Genomic DNA, 22,217 nt, shown 5'->3' on the forward strand with positions numbered 1-22,217 from the left:
TAGCTTTTGCTACGTATTTAGATATAATATATATCTAGATGCGTAATAAAAGTTATATATCCTAGAAAAGTTAAAATGAATAGTAATTTAAAAGTTAAAATGAATAGTAATTTGGGACGGAGGAGTACCTGATAGCGATGTTTATCTACATGAATGTTGGCAGTTCTTGGTTGGAAATCTCAATACATGAGAAACAGAGGGAATGCATCATGCATCATGGGATGAGAAACAGAGCTGCCTAAGGATGAAAATAAGCAGTGTTTTAATAAAATGTGGACCCGTTTTTAGAGAGAATCTGAATGGATATTTTCCACATCTCCTCAACCCTACACTAGCATCTATTTACCGTCTAAGAACCATCTTGGTCAGTAGAGCATTGTCAGATACAACATTGAACGAAAAAACCACAATAGTAGCGTCAAAAAATACAGGGATCACATTGCACAGATCTTGGAAGTTGCATCCTCGCAATATTGAGGAGAGGGTCGCTGCTCATGGACAATTTACTTGTCCAGGCCTCGGCTACCGAATGTGCACAGATGACTCCCAAGTTCTGAGATCACATCCACCAGGCCTCCATATCCAGCAACAGATGCCATCTGAACAACAAGGGTTGCATTCATTAAGAGATTGTGCACAACCAAGAAGTTCAAATGAGGATCAGCAAGAAGATAGGTACATACCCCAGATGAATGGATGGAGACAGAGAATGCTGACTGAGGAGCACATTTTATTTGCGAAAGAACTGTCCCGTTTATTGTGAAACGGGAGAGCACAGGCTCAGCACCAACTGCTAAAATCTGAAAGGATGCAAACGAAATGAAAGAGAAAAGGCACAGTTAGAATGCTTTCTGCATCACAAGAGAGTTGAGTAATAGTAGATACTATACACCTTAGGAAAAACTCAATAAAAGAGAACATAGAAAACCATGGTATTCTTAAGAAGAATAAGGCTTGTTAACCTATAGAGTTACAAGTTAAATCCTATCATGAGTGTCAGCTTTTCTTTCTATTGTTCTAATCTATCAAAATTACAAAGCTTAAAAAGTTGGCAGGCCGCAGGCTAAAACGTATCATAAAAAAAAAACTCGACCACGGGAGGAGACCACCCCCGGACATTGTTCTAAGAAAGTGCCGTGCTTCACGGGAGTTTTGACGGTCCCAGAGTTCAACGCTCTAACAGGTCCACTGCGATAAGCTTAGCCCTTTTGTTCGCATTTTCTTTCTTCACAAATGTAAGGTATTATTTTCTAAGGACATACACTATAAGTACTAGGCCTGAGCATGTATAACTGCATGATCCTAATTGGATTTGCATTCAAACAAATAACAGAAGCTTGGAAAAGGACATTAAACGTTATCAAATCATGCACTGGCGGCAAGTATCATACACCTTAATCAAATGAGATCATGAAAATGACTGAAATAATTAAATAGGCGAATCAGTAAATTGCCACAACCATCGAGCTTGATAACACAAATGATGAAATGATCTATCTAAACATGTTTTGCTGTCAAATAGTGATCATTTCATTAGTATATTTATTGGACAGTTCAGACAGGATGTGGATGGAGATGGGGGGACAAGCACTCACTTGGTTCTTGTCAAACAGCAAGTCTTGAACAGGGGCATGACAGTCTAAATTAAAGATGCACTCGTTTGAGAGAAGACTCCAAACTGATATACCACTAGACGTGCCACAAGCCTGAAGACCATACAGACGAGAATAAAAACATGTAAGACAAACAGCATATAATGCTAAGCAAACCTAGTTATAAGCAACAAAATACTTCATGTACAAGTTTGACGCAGTTTAAAGATTTTAAAGGCGTGTCATACCAGCCAACTTTCACTTGCATCAATGGCAACACAACTGACCCATGAGCTTTGAAATGCCTTGTTCTTTACTGGACGTACAACCTGAGTACACTTCCCACTTCTGCAATCTGCAATGTGCAAGAAGAGCATGAACAGGCATGACCAAAGAAATTTCAGGCATTTGTAGCCTTTAAGTCGCAACTGGCGAGAAAGAGTTCAAATCGTACTGTAAAATGGATAAATGAACATCCTATGTGCTACGACCTATGACCAACAATAATGGAGGAAAAAAATAAAACAATGAGTAACCAGTAGGAACAGAGACTGTTAGAGCTTGGTGTGCATGTGTTTTTCCTTATTATGGGATAAATAGGTACCTGCATTATTCAAATAAAAATGATTATTCTATTTCTCAACACTGAGCTGCCACCTAATTGCCAAAGTCTGTTATAGAGTTCACATTCAGGAAGAAATTCATCAAGCTACATGTGGAGCACAAGACAAGAAAAAAATCACTAGTTTGAAATCATTGCTCACCCCAGATACGGGCTGTCCCATCCTCTGATCCTGTTACCACCTGAAAGAAAAATAAAACACTGAGTGGCATATGGTACAAAATATAGGCAAGATCAACATTAAATAATGCAAAGATAGCATAATTAAGTAACCTGGCGGTTTGCCTCACGAATCGCAACACTGTGCAAATAGTCAGCATGCCCCTTGAATGTTATTTTACATTTGCCAGTCTCCTGAGAGAAGCAGCCATGATAAGTGTCAGATACCTTCTCAAGCACGGAACAATAATATTATCCAAGCTTGCAACAGACCCTAAAGTAGAACAGCAGTTCCTTCTAAATGGTTCAAGCTTAAGACTCCTATATGTAGCATTTACCTTAAGAAAATACATACCACATCCCAGCAGTAAGCACATGCATCACCCGCTGCTGCGAAAATGGATCCATCCTGTTTGGAAGAATGATGATAACAGTAAACAAGATATACTGAATCAATAAACATTAGGACTGTCATGCTTCCTGGAATGGTGTAAAAATATGAAGAACTTTCAGTTATTAACCTGTTTATTGATTGCAATGGCATTGTTTTCAGGTATTGGAGAGCGAGCACCCCAAGGACCCCTACAAAATTGCCAGCAACAACAATGGGACGACTCATGCAGCTGTATGTGAAAAAGGTCTGTGTGATTTGCAAATCTTATCATAGAATCTTACTCATGCTGAGGGTTGACCAAGTCAAGTGCTGGTTCTAGATGATCCCCTGGGTAAAAAGAATGTACAGAAAAATTGGTAAAAAAAATAAACATAAGGCACAGTATACCATTTTTGGAGCAGTCCCACACATGCTCTGCTTCTTCTTTTTTGCTTCTTTTTTTTATAAAAAAAAGAGCAGATGTTTTATTTCACTCTTTATTAACACAACTATATTGACTATGCATTGAAAGGTTATCAGCTTGTGCTTTGTTTGGTTCAAGGGGCAACACTCACATAAAACTATAAAAGATCTGGATGCACTTTCATAGATGAAATGAATAGCATCTATCCATGATTTTCACAGAAATCATGTTCTCCACTAGCAAGATTGTGGATTTTATTCAACTGCTGGTACAATTCTACTAGATAAGGTCATATTATGCATAAATCCAACACCTTTGCCAAAAATGTATGTTTTTTTATTTCTGTGCCTGTGCTCAAGTCACATCTCAATGTCCTAGAGGTCTAGTAAAGCACATAAACAAGAATTGAATCTCCAATGCAGCACCTTGCAGGGACAGCGGAACAAGGCAGCTCTGCATCTCGTGCCATCTCCAGCCCCGGATGCGTCCGTCATCCCCGCAGCTGCGACAAGCAACCAACGAACCATGTCGACATTAGCCCATCACCATCTCCAACCAGATGAAGAACATTGCCGCAGCAGTGAGTAAGTCACCTGAAGAGCAGTGGCTGCTGCGGATCGGGGTAGAACCTGACGTCGTAGGCGGGGCCGCTGTGCGCCTGCACGATGCAGACGGGGTCGACCAGCGCGACGGCAGCCTCCGCCTGCGAACCAGCAAGAGAAAAAAAAAACTCAAGTCTCCGGCCGTGCGTCTCCCCAAAAATCGGTTCTTGCCACGGGACGGGTGTCGGGGGGGAAGGGGTGAACCTGGGAGGAGGCGGAGATGCAGGATGAGAGGGAGAAGGAGGCGAGGGAGCCGTCGCTGGAGGCGGCGGCGAGGAGGACGTCGGGTTCCGGGTCGTCGCTGTGGTCGAAGAAGACGGCGCGGAAGAGGGTGCGCGACGAGAGGTCACGGGCACGTAGGATGCCACGGCGATACGATACCTCGTCCCATCCGCGCGCGTCCATCGATGCCGGGTTTGCCTGCGCCGCCGCCGTCGCCATGGCCGCCTTGCTGATGCGCTGTTGTTTCGGGAAGCGAAGGGGGAACAGGAGAGTGAACGCACGGCGTCTGGGCCGGACTGGGCGCGGATGGGCTGGGCTTCTTTGAGCCAGGACCAGGACTTACTTATCCCTGGCCTACCCAAAACCTACAAAGGCTAAAGCATCCAATTCTACCACTAGCGCTAAACCCACAATCTAGTGGATTTCCATTTTTTTTAGAAAAAAGAGAAAATCGTCTAGAGTATGTATAATCACACTTATTGCAGCTTCTAAGCGTGGTGAATTGGTAAAACAAGATACTCCCTCCGTATATATTTACAAGGTTATCCTTGACACGATCCTCCAAATAACACTTTGACCATTCATTTATATTATATTATATTATTTATGGTTATAAATTTATAATCATTTTAAAGTATATTTGATTACAAATCCAATCATATAAAATTTGAATCTTGATATGCGGGTACGTCTTATAAATAAAAACGGAGGGAGTAATACATTGTCAAGCGCAATAATTTCAGCATCACAATTCCATATTCGGGGATTTTTACATTGCCTCTGGTAAGAAACAAACCACAATAGCACAGCGAAAAACAGTGTAGCATGCACACAAGTCAGCTCTTAGCTCTTACAGCTCCAGAGCGCGTATGCAAAAGACCACTGGGTGGATATGTCGGAAAGTATATGCATCCATCTGGCTATACCGCTATACTCATGTCAATGTTTTTGCAGCCAGTGAAGACGACAACTCAATTACTGCCGGATCCCTTCTTCGGATGGATAGCTTCAGCAATAGCTTCGATCTCTTCCTTGGCACGCTCAAACACATTCGGGCCTTTGACTTTGTCGACTGGTGTGTTCTCACTTATGTCAGCACTTGTTCCATGAGTTTCATTCGTGTGGGTTTTTATTTTCTGCAGGCTCCCCTCCTTGTCTTCCTTATGCGATTCTGCACGCATTCAGATTTCAGAGATCTTCATGGTACTGAACAGAAGTTCTGAATCTAAGTGCTAGTGGTAATATACAAACAGAATTTCAAACTTGGAATTAAGAACTTAAGATAGTTGATAATGTTCTAAACAACTATTGAATCATTAGTAGTCAGAGCACTTAATATCCACAATTTTCCATGATAAAGTAGCAGTAAATTTTAATATTTGGATAGTGACGACCATTATGAAGTCAGTACGATTCAATAAGTCCTTTCTGCAACTTAGAAAAAGTCTGCACGCAATGTTCTTGGACAAAATCTTGTGATCTCAGGAAAAATTGTTGAACAAACCTACTCTTTTCCAAGAGGTGAAAGAATTAAGAAAAATGCATGATACATGTTTTTTCATCAATACAAACAAAAGGACTGCACATGCTACAGAAGGGAGCAGGAAGCCGGACTTTCACATTTGCAAGCAGTTTACTATGAAATCACTGGCTTTTCTCATGCATAACATTATAGTCTAAATAATGTGAACAAATGACAAGGTCACACTTGTGAAATTATCTTAATCGCTACGTAAGGACAGCTCAAGTTGTAGATCTGTAGTAGATTGGCCAAATGGTTTTCCTGTGAACTACCTGAAATGTACTTGGGTAGGAAGGATCACACATTCTCATGGTAACTGGTAAGTAGCCAAATTGCACTTAGATCGAATGTTATAGATGAACAATACAGAGTTAAAACTTAAAAGCATACTATAAGTCCTACTGTAAAAAGCAGTAAGATTTTAATTGTTTCTTGGCACCACCATTGTTTACTCTTCATTCTTATCCTCCAAATTTTCCTCTTCCTTTTTCTATATTAAAAAATCATGGTAGTAAAGGTGAACCATCAGCTTAGGTAAATTACCATCCTTTTCAAGGGGACTGGAATGGTGTTCCATCTTAGTATGAACAGCTCCGGCGAGAGCTTCGATCTCTTCCTTTGCTCGCTCAAGTAGATTAGGACCCTTCACCTTGTCCACAGATGTATTCTCGTTTATATCGCTGCTTGTTCCGTGAGTCTCCTTGTCATGAACTTTGTCTTTATTCATGGCATTTCCCATTCACAGCAGAGTGCTTCCACCTCAGCACTCCACTGTGCCTGAAAATGCAAGAGCTTTCAGCACATCCGAAAAGATAAGGAAAAACTTGGGACATTTAATTGCTAAAAAAAACAGGGACATTTACTTAGAGAAGGGATGAGCTAACAGCACAACATAAACATTAAACTCTTGTTACAGCTCATTTCAACGGAAGCAAATGGCGAGAACCAAGCAGCTAGCTTGCACTGCATCGCATGAATCTATGTAGTCCACCTCCAAAATGTCAGGATATTACTGATACTACAGGTCCTGTTTGTTTCAGATTATAATTCATCTAGATTATATATGTTTGTTTCAGATTATAATCCATCTAGATTATATAATCTGGATTATGAGTCATGGGTACTATGGTAAAAGAACACTTTAGGACCATGGGTCATGAGTAGCTTATTTCAGATTATTTGTCCCAAAGTGGTCCCATGATAGTTTTTTACCCTACTACCCTTGGACAATAATCCAGCTTATATAATCTAGGAGGGAATCAAACAGGGCCTCAGAGCGCTGAAGAAGATAATCCATTTGGCAGGTATGTTAACAGACACAAAACTAGCAGCACACTACTCATGTCATGCAAAAATGCACCATATCGGCATGATTATCCATTTATCTTGTCGCGGCCTCAAGAGATAGCCTGGGGAACAGACCAAAGGCTTGGTTGTGGTGAGGATATCTAAGAACCGGCTAGGGTGCACAACTGCGCATCTCGGTCTTCAGCAAACGAATTTGTGAACCCTACGGATTGCTATTTCCCCCTTCGGTAGCATAAACCGATCTGTCGCCGCTCTAATACAGAAGGCCAGAATGATATTCGCACATTCAGTAACCCGAAAGCTTTAATATACTGTGAAATCGAAGCGGGCGCTGCTAAGAACCAACGATTCCTAAGACCTAAACCATCCGAGGATCAGGCGAACACCATGCCTCAGTTACTCCTCACGTCGATGCCAACCGACACAAAAAAAGGGGCTAATAGATTCAGAGATTGAGAGAGGGTAGTGGGAGGGGGAGGGGGCCAGGCGTGCCTGTGGCCAGCTGTCGCCGCCGGCAAGGGTCGCCGGCGAAGTCGATCGTCTCCTGGAGGCGCAGAACAGCGCACGTTGGGGGAAGGGAGAATGGAGGAAGCAATGGTATATTCCTCGGCCCAGCCCAATCGAGTCCAATTCCTAACAAAGAGCAGCACTGACAACTCTTATCACCAAGGAGTCAACACATTTACCGACATGTGGGACCGGAATATTTTGGCCCTACAAGTCAGTGGTCGTACACCTTTTCCGGACCAAGTACGGGAAGCTTTGGGGCTTTCTCTGCCACCAGACGCGCACGGGGATCGGGGGCCCCACCTGCCAGCGTCCCTCCCTCGCCAAGCAGCCGCCCCGCCCGGCCAGAGAGAGACCCCGCCTCCGGATCGCCCGCCGGCCGCCGCCGACGACGACGATGCCCCGCGCTGCCACGGGCGCGATCGCCGCGGCGCTCCTGCGCGCGCAGCTCCCGCTCATGGCGCCGCCGGCGTCGCGCGTCGCGCGCGCGTTCCCAGGCCTCGCCGCCGTCGCCCCGACGCGCTTCGCTCGCTACACCTCGTCCTCGCCGAGCCTTCGACTCCTCCCGAGCCTCCGCTCCGGTGCGTCACGTGTGCGAAGCCGCACGGAACTCACCGCCCTCTCGGCCCGCGTATCAGCTGGTCGACGTTACGCCTCCCCCGCTGATTGCTTGTTTGCTCCTCTTCCAGCGCGCTCGTTCTGCGGCGTCTCCCGTGCGTCTCCCGGCGGCGCGGCCACTGGCTCCTTGGCGGAGGAGGAGGGCCAGCGGCTGCAGTCGGAGCTCATCTTCCTCGGCACGGGCACCAGCGAGGGCATCCCGCGTGTCAGCTGCCTCACACACCCCACCAAGACTTGCCCCGTATGCCATTACCGTCACTCGCCATCTCTGTATCAATCCCAGCAACATTACATCGTCCGTGCCACCTTTCAGTTGCTCAATGTACCTTGTCCTGTCCTGTCCTGTCCTGGTTGCAGGTTTGCACCAAGGCTGCCGAACCGGGGAACCCAAACAGGAGGCGCAACACCTCTATCCTCCTGCGCCACGCCACCCCTTCTGGCACCGCTAATATTCTCGTTGATGCCGGCAAGTATGTGCTCTCAATGTGCCTTACAGCTTGCTTCATTTCTTCACTGACCCGAGTAACTAGCTTATGCTTTGTTTGTCTCCTCTTTCAGGTTCTTCTACCACTCCGCGCTCCAGTGGTTCCCTGCATTTGGGTACTATCCCTGATCTGATCTGATACAACGTTCAGTGTTTCTTTGCTTGCAAAGTAGGTCATGCGAATTGTTTACTGTTTCAGGTTGAGGACGGTCGACGCTGTCATCATTACCCACTCTCATGCTGATGCCATTGGAGGTTTCCCACCTTTGCTAACCCTTTTTTGTCGTGTTGTAACTATTCAACTCAAAGCAAGGGTGATTGTATTAGCTGGGACATAATCCTTGTTACTTTTTAGCTTGTCCTTTAAAAAAAAAGGCAAAAAACAGAAGATAACTTCTTCTCTGGTGTAGGGCTTGATTGTCTTCGTGATTGGACGAACAATGTCCAGCCATCGATCCCAATTTATGTGGCGGAGCGTGATTATGAGGTTTGGAAGATACCTTGTGTTACTACTGCCATGTAGACAACAGAAAATTGTTAGGATTAGACGGAGAACTATCTTAGTCTTTTACTGGTTGTTGTAAAACAGCACCAAATGATATGTGAAATATCTATTAAAAGATTGTCCTCTTCCTTTTTTTTCGTCCTGATCATAAAACTGGCTCAGGTTCTCTTCCTCCCCACTCTCAATTTGATTTTTTTTGTGACAGGTGATGAAGATGACCCACTATTATTTGATTGACACAAGTGTAGTTATACCTGGAGCGGCAGTTTCAGCATTGCAATTCAACATTATAAAAGAGGAACCATTTACGGTTCACAATCTTGAGGTTTGTAATAGGGAACTATAACTAGTGGAATAATGTATTGGGCCACAATTATAGATTTGTGTACTTTGGTTAACTACCATGGATAGCTTCACTTAATTAATTGAGACCATTTTAGTAACACAGCCTATCCTTACAACTCCTTTACAACCAAGGGCTAAACACTTGGTTGTAGCAAGTTGTACAAATGGGTTGTATGTGAAGCATTTCCCTTTAGTAATTGGGCAATTTGAAGCTCCACAGTTCAGTGATTTGGGTTATAGTGACTGCCTGAAGCAAACTGGCAAAACTTGCCAGCATGTGAATTTTAGAAAATCTGTCATGAAGTTATCATTTATTCTTTCAATTATCTGTCTAACTGGCCATTGATTTGCTTCTGTTTCTATATCAGTGGATGCTTACTGTATTCTGATCGTTAAAGATATAAAGATAAAGTTGCTTCATTTGCTTTTTGTACCTATGGTTTTTTCATCTCAGGTGATTCCTTTACCTGTTTGGCATGGTCAAGGTTACCGCTCTCTTGGTTTTCGTTTTGCTGACATATGCTACATAAGGTAAGAGTTCAGTGCTAGGCTAATTTACTACAATGAACTGTTTGGTTGGTCTCTTGTCTGAATTACTATGATTGATGCAGTGATGTCAGTGATATACCTGAAGAAACCTACAAACTTCTGGAAAATTGTGAACTACTTATAATGGTATCATATATTTTAATTGTTTGAATTGTTAACTCATAAAGTTATTGGATTTTGTTTAAGTCTGTAAAGCTTTTCTTGTTAACTTCATGTGTGTCCTTCTTAAGTATTAATTACTGATTGAATCTAAGTTTACTGGATAATTTTGTACAGGATGCTCTAAGACCTGATCGTTCTTCATCAACGCACTTTGGATTACCCAGGGTGAGTTCTGAAGCTCTACTATGAAAGCTCTTAGCTTCTTCCTGTTGTACTAATCCTTTTTTATATATTGTTCATCTGTGCAGGCCCTTGAGGAAGTTAGGAAAATCAAACCAAAGAAAACACTGTTTACTGGTAAGAACTCATTGACAAAGTGTGTACATTCTTCTGTTATTAATTAATAGAGAATTTCATCAAACTAGCTTTCAGTTTTCAATTCTATTGCATTTTCATTTTCCTGTGATTACAGAAAACAAAACCCACTCTTGAACAGACTGCTTAGTTTGCTACATAAAAGCTTGCATGTTTGTTTTATACAGTTGACAACATGAAAAATGTACATATGCCTTTTGATTAGGTGGGTGGGGTTTCATTTCAAAAGAAAGGAAAGTTGGTCAAGGTAGTTGAACTAATGAACCATCAAACTACAATTCCATGACCTTATGTATGCCTCAGCAAAAAACTGTAGAGGAAGTCCTATATGCATAATTAAAAAAAAATCGGCCGGTGGGAGAAAGACCACCCCACGGTATTTCAATAAGAAGAGTTCAACCGGAGACGAAAGCTGGCCCCCCTCATACATGGAGATTCTGCCCCCTATGGTTCAGGCCTTGACCCGTGCTTTGAGGCCCAACCACGACCAACCCCTTACTCGAGGGCCCACCCACCACAGGTCGGTTCACCCATGCCGACCATGCGAATCAGCGACAGCGAGTGACCTTTTTAACCCAGCCCGAAACCTGGGGTGCTACTAAGGTCACTGCAACCACTAGGCTACAGGCCCCTTTCTCTCCTAAATGCATAATTCTAACTCACGTTGTGGTTATTATAATTTGTTTACCCTTATTTGATGTTATTTCCTTATGAAAGAAAAGACTAAATATATGTTCTGGCACCATTTAGATCTTACTGTTGTTAGAAATGGACTGTTTCCCCCTTTTTTTCTCCAGTATTGAAGCATTAGAAACTCAAATGATATTCCTTTCTTGTCTATGGACATGGAAGCCTACAGTGCTTAATTTGACCAGATTTCATTTACATGTCTGATGTCTCATATTTCCTTGTTTACGGTGACCTGTACTTGCCATTGATTAAGTTGAATTGAATAATATATGCAGGAATGATGCATTTAATGGACCATGAGAAAGTAAACGATGATCTTGCCAGGCTGATGGAGACAGAGGGTCTTGACATCCAACTTAGCTATGATGGTCTCAGGATACCTGTAAGGCTCTAGAATTGTTATATATACTTCTTTTTGGAACACACCCATTATTTTATCTGTTAGGTGCTGCTAATTGATGCTTGCGGAGTTTCTTTAGTTCCAGTTGAGTAAAATCATAGCCAAATGTAATCTGTTGAGCTCGGTGCTTTGAGACTTAACTTTTCATTCTCTCCCCTCAAAAGAGGAAACTTATGTAGCAAAGTTACACCATTGTTATCCAGCGGAATAAAGTCAGACTATTGATTTTTATGAGCCATATTTTTCCCTTTTGTGATATACTGCACTATGCCATGGATCAGGGAGCATCTGGTGTGGTATTCAAACTTCCCTGTAATTTCAGGGAGCATATGAGGGAGCAGTTGATGAGAGATTGTTTCTCGAAATCCATTTAAACAAGAAAGAAAAGAAGAGGGGGGTCAATCAACCATTCAGTCTGCAATATCATATTAGACAAATGATTACTGGGTACAGATGAAATTCGTAGCTTGCTTTTCTTCTGCGATTCATTCTGGATCCCACAAAAAATTAGTAATTCTGTCCTAGGCCACACGTAATAAAAAGCTAATGTCCAGGACTCGACTACACTCCAGCAGCGCGTCCCAGCCTTTCCCTTAGGATCTTCACACCCATGTATCTGAGCAAGAAACATGACAAAAAGCAATTTAGTCTCTAAAATTAAAATTTAGTTACAATTTATTTGGTAGCAAAAGAAATTTCATCTTTGTGAGGTACCATACCTGCCCATCATCATGACAGTAGCTTGAGGGTTGGTCCCTGGTGATTTAGAAAATGTTGAGCCATCAACTACACGGATACCTGAGACTCCAAGCACCCGGTAATGCTGATCAACCACCTTCCCTACATGGCATCCACCATGATAGTGCCAGATGGTGATCACTGTGTCCTTGCAAAACTGCCCCAGGGATTCTGTGTCGTTTGTATGCTTGGGTATCAGATTCACATTAGCCTGCACACTCATATTGAGGACCCTTTCCATTGAAAATCCAGTGCCATCGGCAGCCAGTTCAGAGAAACGGTTTGTCTTCAGTATCCTTTCAATGGTCTTGATACCATAGACACAACGATCGAGATCCTGTGGATGACTGAAGTAGTTGAAGGTAACTGCTGGGTTGTTCCGGACATCAGTGTCTGTGAGGACTAGATGGCCCGTGGACAGAGGACCATCAATCTTCTCGAGGATAAAACCGCCATGGAATACCTCTTTGGGTAGGTTTAGTTTGTTATGAGCATATTTCTGGGCTGCTTCCAGGGTTCTTTGCTTTGGAGGAATTGTAGACAGCTGTCCAATCTGTATTTGCAGGGATGCATTGTGGCAGTGCATTAGATTCGTGAGACCAAAGAGATAACAATTTCACATAATAATCAAAGGTACGGTGTCAGTTATAATTGCATTGCAAGAGTACAGCCCATATATGAAATTGTAATTTTCTTTTATTTGTTTTGCTACAAGCTGATATCATAGCACATAAAAAACAAAATCTAAACATAAGGCATGCCTTAAACAGTGCTTATTACAACTATTTATTAGAATGTACGATAACATACAGATGCATGCCCATTGGCAACTAATGGATGAATCTAACTTCTAAGTTATGTTATTAATGTAGCAAAATACGAATTTCTATATGCATCTCGGAGTATTGCCTAGTTTTTATGCATCTTTAGCTCAAAGAAGCAGGTTCCCTAATTGTGTGTGACATTGGTCCCAAACTACCTTTTGTGCTCATCTACTCTCTGCATAAAATACGAAGCTTGTGGAAAATTTGCGCAATTTGAAACTGGTACACGAGTGATAGATGCCAGACCTCAGCAGACATGATTCCGTGGTGGCAGTGGACGCTCTCTGATGACTGACCAAAACCACTGCTAGCCTCAATAAACACACCTTCTTCAGTTATTCCAACAGTTTCAATGAGAGACTGCCGTGGAGGGCTTCTTGTGGGTATGAAGATGGAGTTCATTGGGTTGTCAGCCATCCCTTTACCCACATATTTGTTATGGAGAACCACAGGAATGTTATGACTCTTGAGGTGATTCTTGGGTCCAATTCCACTGAGCAAAAGCAACTGGGGGGTACCAATCGCACCAGCAGATACAATTATTTCACTGTTTTTGTTGTTGTTTAGAAATGCCTGGTGGTGTCTCCCATTTTCATCAGTGAATTGGACTCCAATTGCCCTTGGTTTCAGGCGTCCTGCATCAGAAATGATGTTTTTGAGAATGGTATGTATTGACTGTAGTTTCTACTCTTTCTATTCTATGTATTTCAATAACCCTATTGCTTTGTAACATGAGACAGCTTAGGAAGGTTGGATGCATATGGACATGGGTATTGATTACCTTGTCGCGAGTCAAACACTATCTTGTGCACACTAGCATGGAGCAGCACTCTCAGGTTGTTAGGATCTCCAGCTGCAAGTAAGTCAGCAGCCGTGTGGCGGTACCCTGTCTCGTCAAAGATGGTGCCACCCACTTTTGTCCCAGAAACATGGTCGTAGGTATACCCATTGAAAGGGGCTACACCTGCTTGTAGCAGCCCATCCCGTAATGCAGCTTGCCAAGGCGCGATTTTAGGCCATTGGACAATCTTCTCCTCAACCCAAGGGAAGGACTTGTTCACCAGGTCTTCATCCCAGCCGACCTCTTGGATGAAGCTGTTGGTACAACAGGTATGTAAGTTACAGCAACTGAGTCACCAACAGGAATATTGGCATAACAGTATTTTTACAAAAAGAAACATTGCACCTTGTGAACATTGAATTTTTCTAATTCAGATTCATGAAAAGTATTAATAAGAAGTCATATCTTGGTGGGTTGATCTTGATCCTAGTTGTAGTTGGCTTGAACTGTACGGGGGCTAGGTTATTTCTCAGTCTGTCCAGTCAACATAGTTACCATAGTCCATAGCATCAAAGCAATTAAGACCCCATGTGATATTTTTTTTGTTGCCTCTTTTAAATCTAGGTTGCTGCTGTAGAGTGCAGACTGTAGTATGCACATAGCTGTATAACTCTGACAAGAAACACGAGGTGGTTTTTAAAAGGTTTTATTGGGAGAGAATTGCAGCATGTGTTACCGGCAGCAGCAGGCTAGTCGCATCTTGGCACTACCAAAACTGAAGCACTTCAATGCACACTAATCTAGTATCTGAATGTTTCTCTTTTTAAGTCATCAGGTTATCCACCAAACACTCTTTTGTATGCTATTTCTCAAGAATCAGAACTATATAGCTGATTTTAGAACTGTTACTGTGATGGTTCCTGAAAACTAGAAAGGTCCAACCAGAACCATCATGTCCCAGGGGATCAAGACATATATGATATGTTCAAGTGCAGCATTTGAGTGTGCCGTGTGCTTCTATTGTAGGAGATTGTATATTGCAAGGCTTTAGTGCCTGTTTCAGTGTGGTCGCCAGCTGCTTTAGCATTTGGCTTGCTTGATAGTTTCTTTTGTGTGGCTGAGCTGATGACGTTGCTGCAAGTGCCTGAGGGTGCTATTCACCAGAAACATTTAATTATGGATAACTGAATGCTATTGAGGAAAGCGATTTGTAGATAGGCATTTACTTGTTCTTGCTGAATGTTTCTGGACACTGCTAAAATGCAGAGGGTGAGTAATAGCAGCTGATAGCACCAGGATGCTAGCAGTCAGGCAGACCTTACGATTTATTTCATCTTGTCGCTATCACTGCACTCTACACTAGAACTGGCGCTACAGTGGCGAAGTGACTGGTCAGTGTGCTGCTTGCTGCCTGGCTCCATATAGACTGAATGATGGCATTGCCATAATATATTGCTTAAGATAACTTGATTTTGGTTTCAACCTGTGCACTTTGCTCTCTTGTGCATATGTGCGTGCATGTTCTTATGTGTGAAACTAATGCTGCCCATTGTGAACACTGGCAGTCAAAGAAAATGAAGCCATTTTTTGGGTAATAATCTCCTTGTTTATCATGCACAGGGGGAGGTATCGCACCCAGTATAAACCGGTATATCATGCATCCAATGCATTGCATACCTTGAGCTGGCCCGGCTGTAGAAGCCGGCATTGATGCAGGTGCCACCGCCCAACACCCTCGCCCGGGCATTGATGACGCCGTCGGTGGAGATGAAGGCCTGCGACGATGAGTCCGGCGCCATATTCATCAGCCCGATGTGGAAGTTCTCCATGTACGAGACGTTGCGGTTGCCGTACGGGGAGCCTCCCCTCTCCAGCAGCAGCACCCTGTACTTGAGCGACAGCGTGGCGGCCAGCGGGCAGCCGGCGGTGCCCCCGCCGACGACGATGTAGTCGTACGTCGTCGGGCATCCCGTGGGGTAGCTGCTGGCCTTCCGGAGAGGAGGCAGGTTGTTCAACGTGAACTGCTGCTTGCCTGCGAGGTCAGGTGGTTACACTGTTACCGTTAATTGAAACTGAGCCTGCTTAGTTCTTTCTGCTGTACGTTTTTCAGTTTTATCCTATGGCTTTTTCTTGAGTTCGGTAGATCAAGTTTTTGATCAGATTGAGCTTACGTGCGCTCTTGACATCAGGCTCTGACATTGCGCCACCCTGGATGGCATATCAGGTGCATATCTTTTTATATTCTTGTCTGTTGCTATTTCTTCGTAAGCATTACTTTATTCAAGTATGCATATAAAGATGCGGATGATAGCCTAACAGATGGTCTGCCACTTCAGCATTCTGAAAACAATGGTGGCAGAAACGAGCTGCCCAGCTGGTGATGGCCGAAAACAAAAGCCACTGACTACAATGACAGTATGACTGAAAGAGTGATTCTGAACAACTCCGAAAGAAACAAGAAACCAGAAGCTGGGAAACGTATCTGCAGCGTTTCTAAGAGATGCAATCTTTCAGCATTGCAGTATCGAAAGGTGAGACAGAGCTGCGCACCTTGCGACAGCTCGAAGAAGCAGAGGAGGCACGCCAGGAGCTTGATGAAGACGCTGAACGCCATTGGACTGAACTCGAGAAGCCCCCGTGCGCCAAGCAAATGGCCAAGAGCTCTTCTCCTCTCCAGCAACAGGCCAGCTGCTCGAGCTGTCCCCTCCTCCCTCAACCCTCTGCTCCCCACCTCTCAACCTCGCTAGCCGCGTTCGAGCTGGTTTATGTAGCCGGCCGGCGTTGGAGGGCTTGGAGGCAACACCAGAGTGCTGGCTGAGACCGCATTGAAGAGAGCTCACCCGCTGCAGTAAGGGCCATTCAATGCCGAGGGAGCACTGCCCTGGTACAACCGGGATTTATGGGCTTCATCAACCAACCAACCATCACAAAGCTGCGGCGATGGCGCCCCTCCCTCATTTTACAAGAATGACAGGCAACACAGTCCCCTACTCTCTCCTCTCTCTACTGCCATTTATTTATTGGTTTCTGGTACCTGTGTTTTGCCAATTGGTTGAGCCAACGAGTTAATATTGTTTCTTTTTTCACCTCACCTGTTTGCTCCATTTTTCAATTGGATATACATTGTAGGTACTGCCATCCACGAGACCATGAATGCCAGCAGCAGGAAATGTGTGGTGCCTGTTTTCAGCGCCAGTTTGTAGAAAATGCGTCCTGCCATCTGAGAGTATCATTTGCAGGAGGAAATGTGTGCTGGCAAATCCCATGAAAGTTTGCATCCATAGAGCACGGTTGAAATCAAGATCATGTGGTTCATTCTCTGCTATTTCTTTAAATAACATTCTCTGCTATTTGTGTTTCAGTTCATGCAATGCAAGCTAGTCTTTCTAGAAAGAGACATATGGTCATCTTTAAAGAAAAAGACTAGACATATGGTGCACCTTGAAAACGATAACAGAAAGTTAAATGATGATATCCTAAGATTGAATCAACTAAACATACTGTAGTACACTGTTCAACCTGGAATGTATAGGGATTCATGTTAGTAGTATCTTTAAATACAACTAATGTATTGATGAGCATAACAAAGACAATAAGTAGCATTCAATGTCGTATGCTTTCATTTGGTTAGGGAGTGAGCATCATCATATTTGTCAGTCACTCAAACTCAGGCCCAACAAATACAGGTAGAATGGTGGTGTTGGGCTTCTCTTGTCCATTCAACGGTTCTTACTTTTCAGCAGTACTTGAAAACATAATTAAATACACGTATGAACTCTAAACTGGAATGGAATAAAGCAAAGTGAACAGTTCCTACAAGCACCATCACATCATCAACCGCCATCGTCTATTTTGCAGCTAGCAACTGGTGCACAAGAAATAAGTGAAATCCTAAACTATTACAGCTCCCTTAACCGAATTAGGTTGCTCTCTTTTCATTTCCCTGCAACCATGGAACCTGTGAGTTGTTTTTTATTATTACTGTTTTTAGCAATGCCAGCTATACTTGCTTCCTTTATGTTTCCTGAGTGATCCGTGAAGCTTATGAGTTATGAACAACATGGGAGCGTGAAACCTAGGGTGTTACAGCTATCACAAACCAAGTGATGTACGGTGCAGCCATCTTTCTCGTATCCTTTCGCAACTGTGGGATTTAATGGGATGTTTACGTGTCTGCATATTTGGGACGACAGAGACATGGCATCTTTCCTGCCTTTTAAGTACGGAAGGCCCACTAAGACCCGTGCAAGAACCAGAACGGTGATCACCGTGCTCTTTCGTATTTGACGCTCTTTTTTTACACAGTGTTGTGTTTTGTTATTTGCGCAAGGACCAAAAGGGTGCTCACGATGCCCCAGACTCAACGACGGAAGGGCCTGGTGATGTGGGAATAGACGCGGGGTATTGGCAAAATAGCCGGCGGGTGAGGGGCTTAAGCTCAAAATAGTCCCACCTCTCATCCCATCCATTGGATTGGCATCCTCTGATCCTGATTCGTAGTTTACAAAGTTGCACAGGTTGATTAGTTTACACAAGATATGTTGCCGTGTTATATACCCTATGTCGATATATTTATAAATCTAGAAAAGTCAAAACGACTTACATACTTGTAAGTTGGGATGGAGGGAACATTCGTGCTGGTTGTTTCCCTCTCTCATCGTACCTCCCTTCCTGTTATCGAGTATATTAAGCTCCTGGACTTCGAAAAGTTTGACGACACATATTCTAAAATGATAAAATAAAGAGGAACTGCCGCGTTATGTACCTGCCCGAAGCCCGATCATTACGCCGACTCACGCAAAGCAGACTTGTCATGTTATCGCAGGTGTGCTACGTGGCTCCTGGCTCGTGTTTTACGGGCTGTTCCACCTGCAAGGCTGCAACTGCACGCACCAAAGAAAGGGAGCGTACGAGCACAAGGGCATGTGAAGCGACCCGGCAAAAGAGGCGCTCGCCATGCGGTTTACATTCATGCTGCCGGCAAATTCGGTGAAGTGAAACAAATACTAGAAAAAAGTAAGAAGCAGCAACGCGCTGCTTGCCCATCTTTCAGCTCACACAACACGAAAGCAAAGCTCCTGACAGCAGGATTTGAGCTGCTGCAACCTCTCACCTCTGCCCCTGCGGTTTGGTGGTAGCCGCCTGGCCGGTCTTGTTCCCAGGTGTCGTAGCTCCACCTGCAAAACCCGTGAGAAATGTAACCGGATCGCGTGAAATTTCGGCAGATTCGGACCGATCGAAACCAACCCATCGATTGCAAGTTTGCGATTTTATTTACGGCGTGTTGTTGGAGCACTGCTGCAACCCCCTGCTGAAAAGAGACGGCCAGCCATCTCTGCACTGCAAGGCAGCGACGATGCGCCCATGCATCTGCTTGCCAGGCGCGGAGTCATCGGTCGGATTCAGGGTCAGGGCGCTCCATCACGTCACCAGGAGGCCGCCTGGAGCCCCGACGGAGCCCCACATATTGATGCCGTGGTTGGCAGCACCATGGAGAGACAAGGGATCGGAGTAGATTTGTGCCTTAAGAACGCTGCTCGTCTCAGCAGAACACAGCAGCAGCCACAGGCAGTGGCAGCACGGCTTGAATTCGCTAGCTGCTGCTTGTGCTTGGCAGTGCCAGTTGGGGATCGGGCATTGGCACCGGTGGTCTTTTAACTCGCGTGGGGTAATCCGCAACCCCCACCCTGCCACCCAATTCAATGGCAAAGCTCTGTCGTCGGGCCGTCACCCACCATCCACGATGCTTGTAGCAGTTTGCTGCATCGTGAGGAACCTTGCAATTGCATTGTGTCCACCGCCGCCGGCCGGCTCGATCCGGTTGGGGACGAGGACGACTGGTTGATGGGAGCGTTAACAACAGTTGCTAGTGGAGCTTAATTAGGTGGGATTGTGGGAAGGATGTCCTAGCTCGGCCGCACGGCACGTACGACGGCAACGTACGGTTGGGGCCGGCCAGCGCGCGCGCGCCTAGCTAGCTAGTAGCAGTAGCACGTTCCCAGCCGAGCCGATCGTGCACCGCGCAGCAGAGCCAGACCACCGGAGAGCAGCGAGAGGCTATGGCTAGCTGCGTCACGCCGCCGTGGCGGACTGGTGGGTAAATGAGCGGCAGGAAGGCCACATGCATGGGGGTGGGTAGTTTGCTCCCGGCGCTCATGCTCTCCATTTCTTCTCCAACGCGTTGGACAACTGGACTACTGTGCCACTGCCAGCCGACTGCCGGCAGTTGTACCGGCTGGCACTGCTCGTACAGTTCGTCGTAGAGTTTTTTTTTCCCCCCTTTTAGGGTAGTTACCCTAACATCAATTGCTGAGCGTGCTTGCTGCGACAATGTTTCGTTTCTTTATATATGCATACATAATAAAAGCACGCAATTCGGCAACATATGATTGAAGATATCCTTAACACGCTTCTGCTGCAATGAAGTGGATGCAATAACCAACAGATTCATGTCACAAGTTCGGTTCGCTCGACATGTCCTGTGTGGGGCTTGTTGGCTGTTGCACTGCTTGTGCTGGCCATAATGCGTAGACAAATTCCATCGCACCAAACTAGCCACCGGTTTGTCGATCGATCTCTGCCGCCGCTACTCCATCAATCTGATGTGCTGATTAGAATGTCTTGGACTGATCAACTAATCATTAAGTTGAGCGCGCGGCGGCACTTAACTCGCCGCACGCATGCCTTGTGGTGACGCCTGCGGCATGCATATATGCATGGGCCACACGGCACGGCGGCGGCGGCCAATGGCCATGGTCCACGACCACGACCCCCATCAACCATTGAGCCGGCCAACTCCTCCCTGCTCGCTCATTTGATACCTATGGGATGAAGGCCGGTTTAATTTTGTTTCACCGAGGAGGAAGTCGTCGTCTCGTCGATGAGCAGAGAGTGCAAATGTCGGCCAACTCGCGCATGCCATTGCCATGTCAAGCAGCCACGCCATGAGTACGGAGTTTGATTCACACGATTATTTGCAGTCAACATCATGGGTGTCGGTACGGTCTACCACGTGCACATAAACCAAAATGGTGTAAGAGATCATAGATTCGAGATATGCACGCACGAAAACTTACTCTCAACTAAAAAGGTATAAACAACAATTACGCTTCATTACGGTAGAATTAGGCTTTACGAAAAAGTAGCTTGCCATTAGGCTTTCTGAAAAGTCATATTTTGATAGAAAGGATTTTACAATAATTGGAAAAAATGAGAGCTGTTCATCTAAAGAAATCGTGTGGTGGAAAGATAGGAACTATCTTCATTTATTTTTAAATTACATTCCTCAGATATAAAAATTTAGAGAAAAAAGTACCTGGAATGTGTCTTTTATAATATAAGGTGCAATGTTATTTCTTCTAAAAAAAGAAAATTTGGAAACAGATCACTAACATACGTGAAAGGACCTCTAGCCTAGTGGTTAGAGCACCTGAGCAGCACCCAGCAAGTCTGGATTCGACTCACCATGGGAGCGAATTAAATTGATCTGGAATAAAAAAAATTATAAAAAAATAGGTAGGTGCTTTCCCTGCTGACTTCGGTCAAAAATGTCTAACATACCATACATACCACTATGAAAATATATCAGACCTGTCATTGAAAAACAATGGCATACATGGAGTAGTGATAAGAGGTTATACATTTTTTTCTGGGTACGACCACACACCCAGTATTCACAACGTAGCTCCGCATAAAAATATGGCATCGTAGATCATTCTGTGACCTACCATCTCACAGATTTTGAGCTCAAGCAACAACTTGTTCAAGGGGAAACAAAAAGAGAGAACGTTTGCTTGAGATCATTGTATATGCATGGTCTATACTGTCATATTTTTTTAATGATTTTTTTCATGACTCGCATCATGCAGGCTTAGTTGATTGGTTACACAAATCAGTTACGCAGTAGTAGCTTTCTGACCTAGGCCGTGCGTGCGCGGGCAGCTTGTGGAAGGTGGGGCGCAGGCAAAGCTGTAGCTGGGGTTACCGTGTGCCCCGGCCCCTTAAATGAGCGGCAGGGAAGGCCACATGGGAGCCGGTCAAGCCGTGTGCCCCATTGCTGCTGGCAGTTCGCTCCCGGCGTTCATGCTTCCATGCTCAGGCATGCAGCCACTCAACTGAGCCGTCCTTGAGCTCAACTATACTGTTCAAAGCTCTTTTAACATCTTGGATTGCACTGTGATTATACACCTCCCATATGTAGTTGCTTTCATCTTCAATGTAGACGTACTTGTATTTACTATAAATAGTATCTAGCTGGCTGTCACAGTACATATAGGACGACGATAACCCGCAAACTATGCGATAACACTTGCAATTCACCAAGTTTCAATTTGCCACCATAGTAATTAATGAGTTATATTGTAGGATCAGCGATCGAAAGATCTAATAAGAATCAAATCGATAGGTTCACCAAAACATGAAGTCACAAACAACTATGACAATCACAGGGTGTTCAACGTCTCGTGCCATTGAACC

The 22,217-nt window shown here is 44.4% G+C and overlaps 4 protein-coding genes across 4 annotated transcripts; 1 reads left to right on the forward strand and 3 right to left on the reverse strand.

The window, feature by feature from the left end:
* Window positions 1-239: 239 nt before the first annotated feature.
* On the reverse strand, window positions 240-4,307 carry LOC117843747 (THO complex subunit 6). The gene is made up of 12 exons (XM_034724438.2): window positions 3,977-4,307; window positions 3,764-3,873; window positions 3,596-3,672; window positions 3,049-3,094; window positions 2,895-2,955; window positions 2,729-2,782; window positions 2,488-2,568; window positions 2,357-2,396; window positions 1,841-1,947; window positions 1,596-1,706; window positions 684-800; window positions 240-599 (listed from the first exon to the last, which is right to left on the reverse strand). Exons 1-12 carry the CDS (start codon window positions 4,211-4,213, stop codon window positions 504-506), a joined length of 1,137 nt encoding a protein of 378 aa, XP_034580329.1. The 5' UTR covers window positions 4,214-4,307; the 3' UTR covers window positions 240-503.
* A 367-nt stretch (window positions 4,308-4,674) lies between these two features.
* On the reverse strand, window positions 4,675-7,472 carry LOC117843749 (uncharacterized). The gene is made up of 3 exons (XM_034724440.2): window positions 7,317-7,472; window positions 6,060-6,293; window positions 4,675-5,165 (listed from the first exon to the last, which is right to left on the reverse strand). Exons 2-3 carry the CDS (start codon window positions 6,253-6,255, stop codon window positions 4,966-4,968), a joined length of 396 nt encoding a protein of 131 aa, XP_034580331.1. The 5' UTR covers window positions 6,256-6,293; window positions 7,317-7,472; the 3' UTR covers window positions 4,675-4,965.
* A 149-nt stretch (window positions 7,473-7,621) lies between these two features.
* LOC117843748 (putative hydrolase C777.06c) lies at window positions 7,622-11,630 on the forward strand. Its single transcript, XM_034724439.2, has 12 exons — window positions 7,622-7,912; window positions 8,021-8,190; window positions 8,307-8,419; window positions 8,508-8,549; window positions 8,633-8,688; window positions 8,844-8,920; window positions 9,144-9,263; window positions 9,738-9,814; window positions 9,895-9,958; window positions 10,109-10,159; window positions 10,243-10,291; window positions 11,275-11,630. Exons 1-12 carry the CDS (start codon window positions 7,729-7,731, stop codon window positions 11,391-11,393), a joined length of 1,122 nt encoding a protein of 373 aa, XP_034580330.1. The 5' UTR covers window positions 7,622-7,728; the 3' UTR covers window positions 11,394-11,630.
* A 167-nt stretch (window positions 11,631-11,797) lies between these two features.
* Window positions 11,798-16,528, reverse strand: LOC117843745 (protein HOTHEAD). The gene is made up of 6 exons (XM_034724436.2): window positions 16,293-16,528; window positions 15,420-15,774; window positions 13,743-14,056; window positions 13,208-13,596; window positions 12,119-12,690; window positions 11,798-12,015 (listed from the first exon to the last, which is right to left on the reverse strand). The coding sequence occupies exons 1-6, from the start codon at window positions 16,354-16,356 to the stop codon at window positions 11,961-11,963; spliced, it is 1,749 nt and encodes a 582-aa protein (XP_034580327.1). The 5' UTR covers window positions 16,357-16,528; the 3' UTR covers window positions 11,798-11,960.
* Between the last annotated feature and the right edge of the window lie 5,689 nt (window positions 16,529-22,217).

The sequence above is a fragment of the Setaria viridis genome, chromosome 2 (genome assembly GCF_005286985.2).
Source record: "Setaria viridis chromosome 2, Setaria_viridis_v4.0, whole genome shotgun sequence".
Taxonomy (NCBI): Eukaryota; Viridiplantae; Streptophyta; class Magnoliopsida; order Poales; family Poaceae; genus Setaria; species Setaria viridis.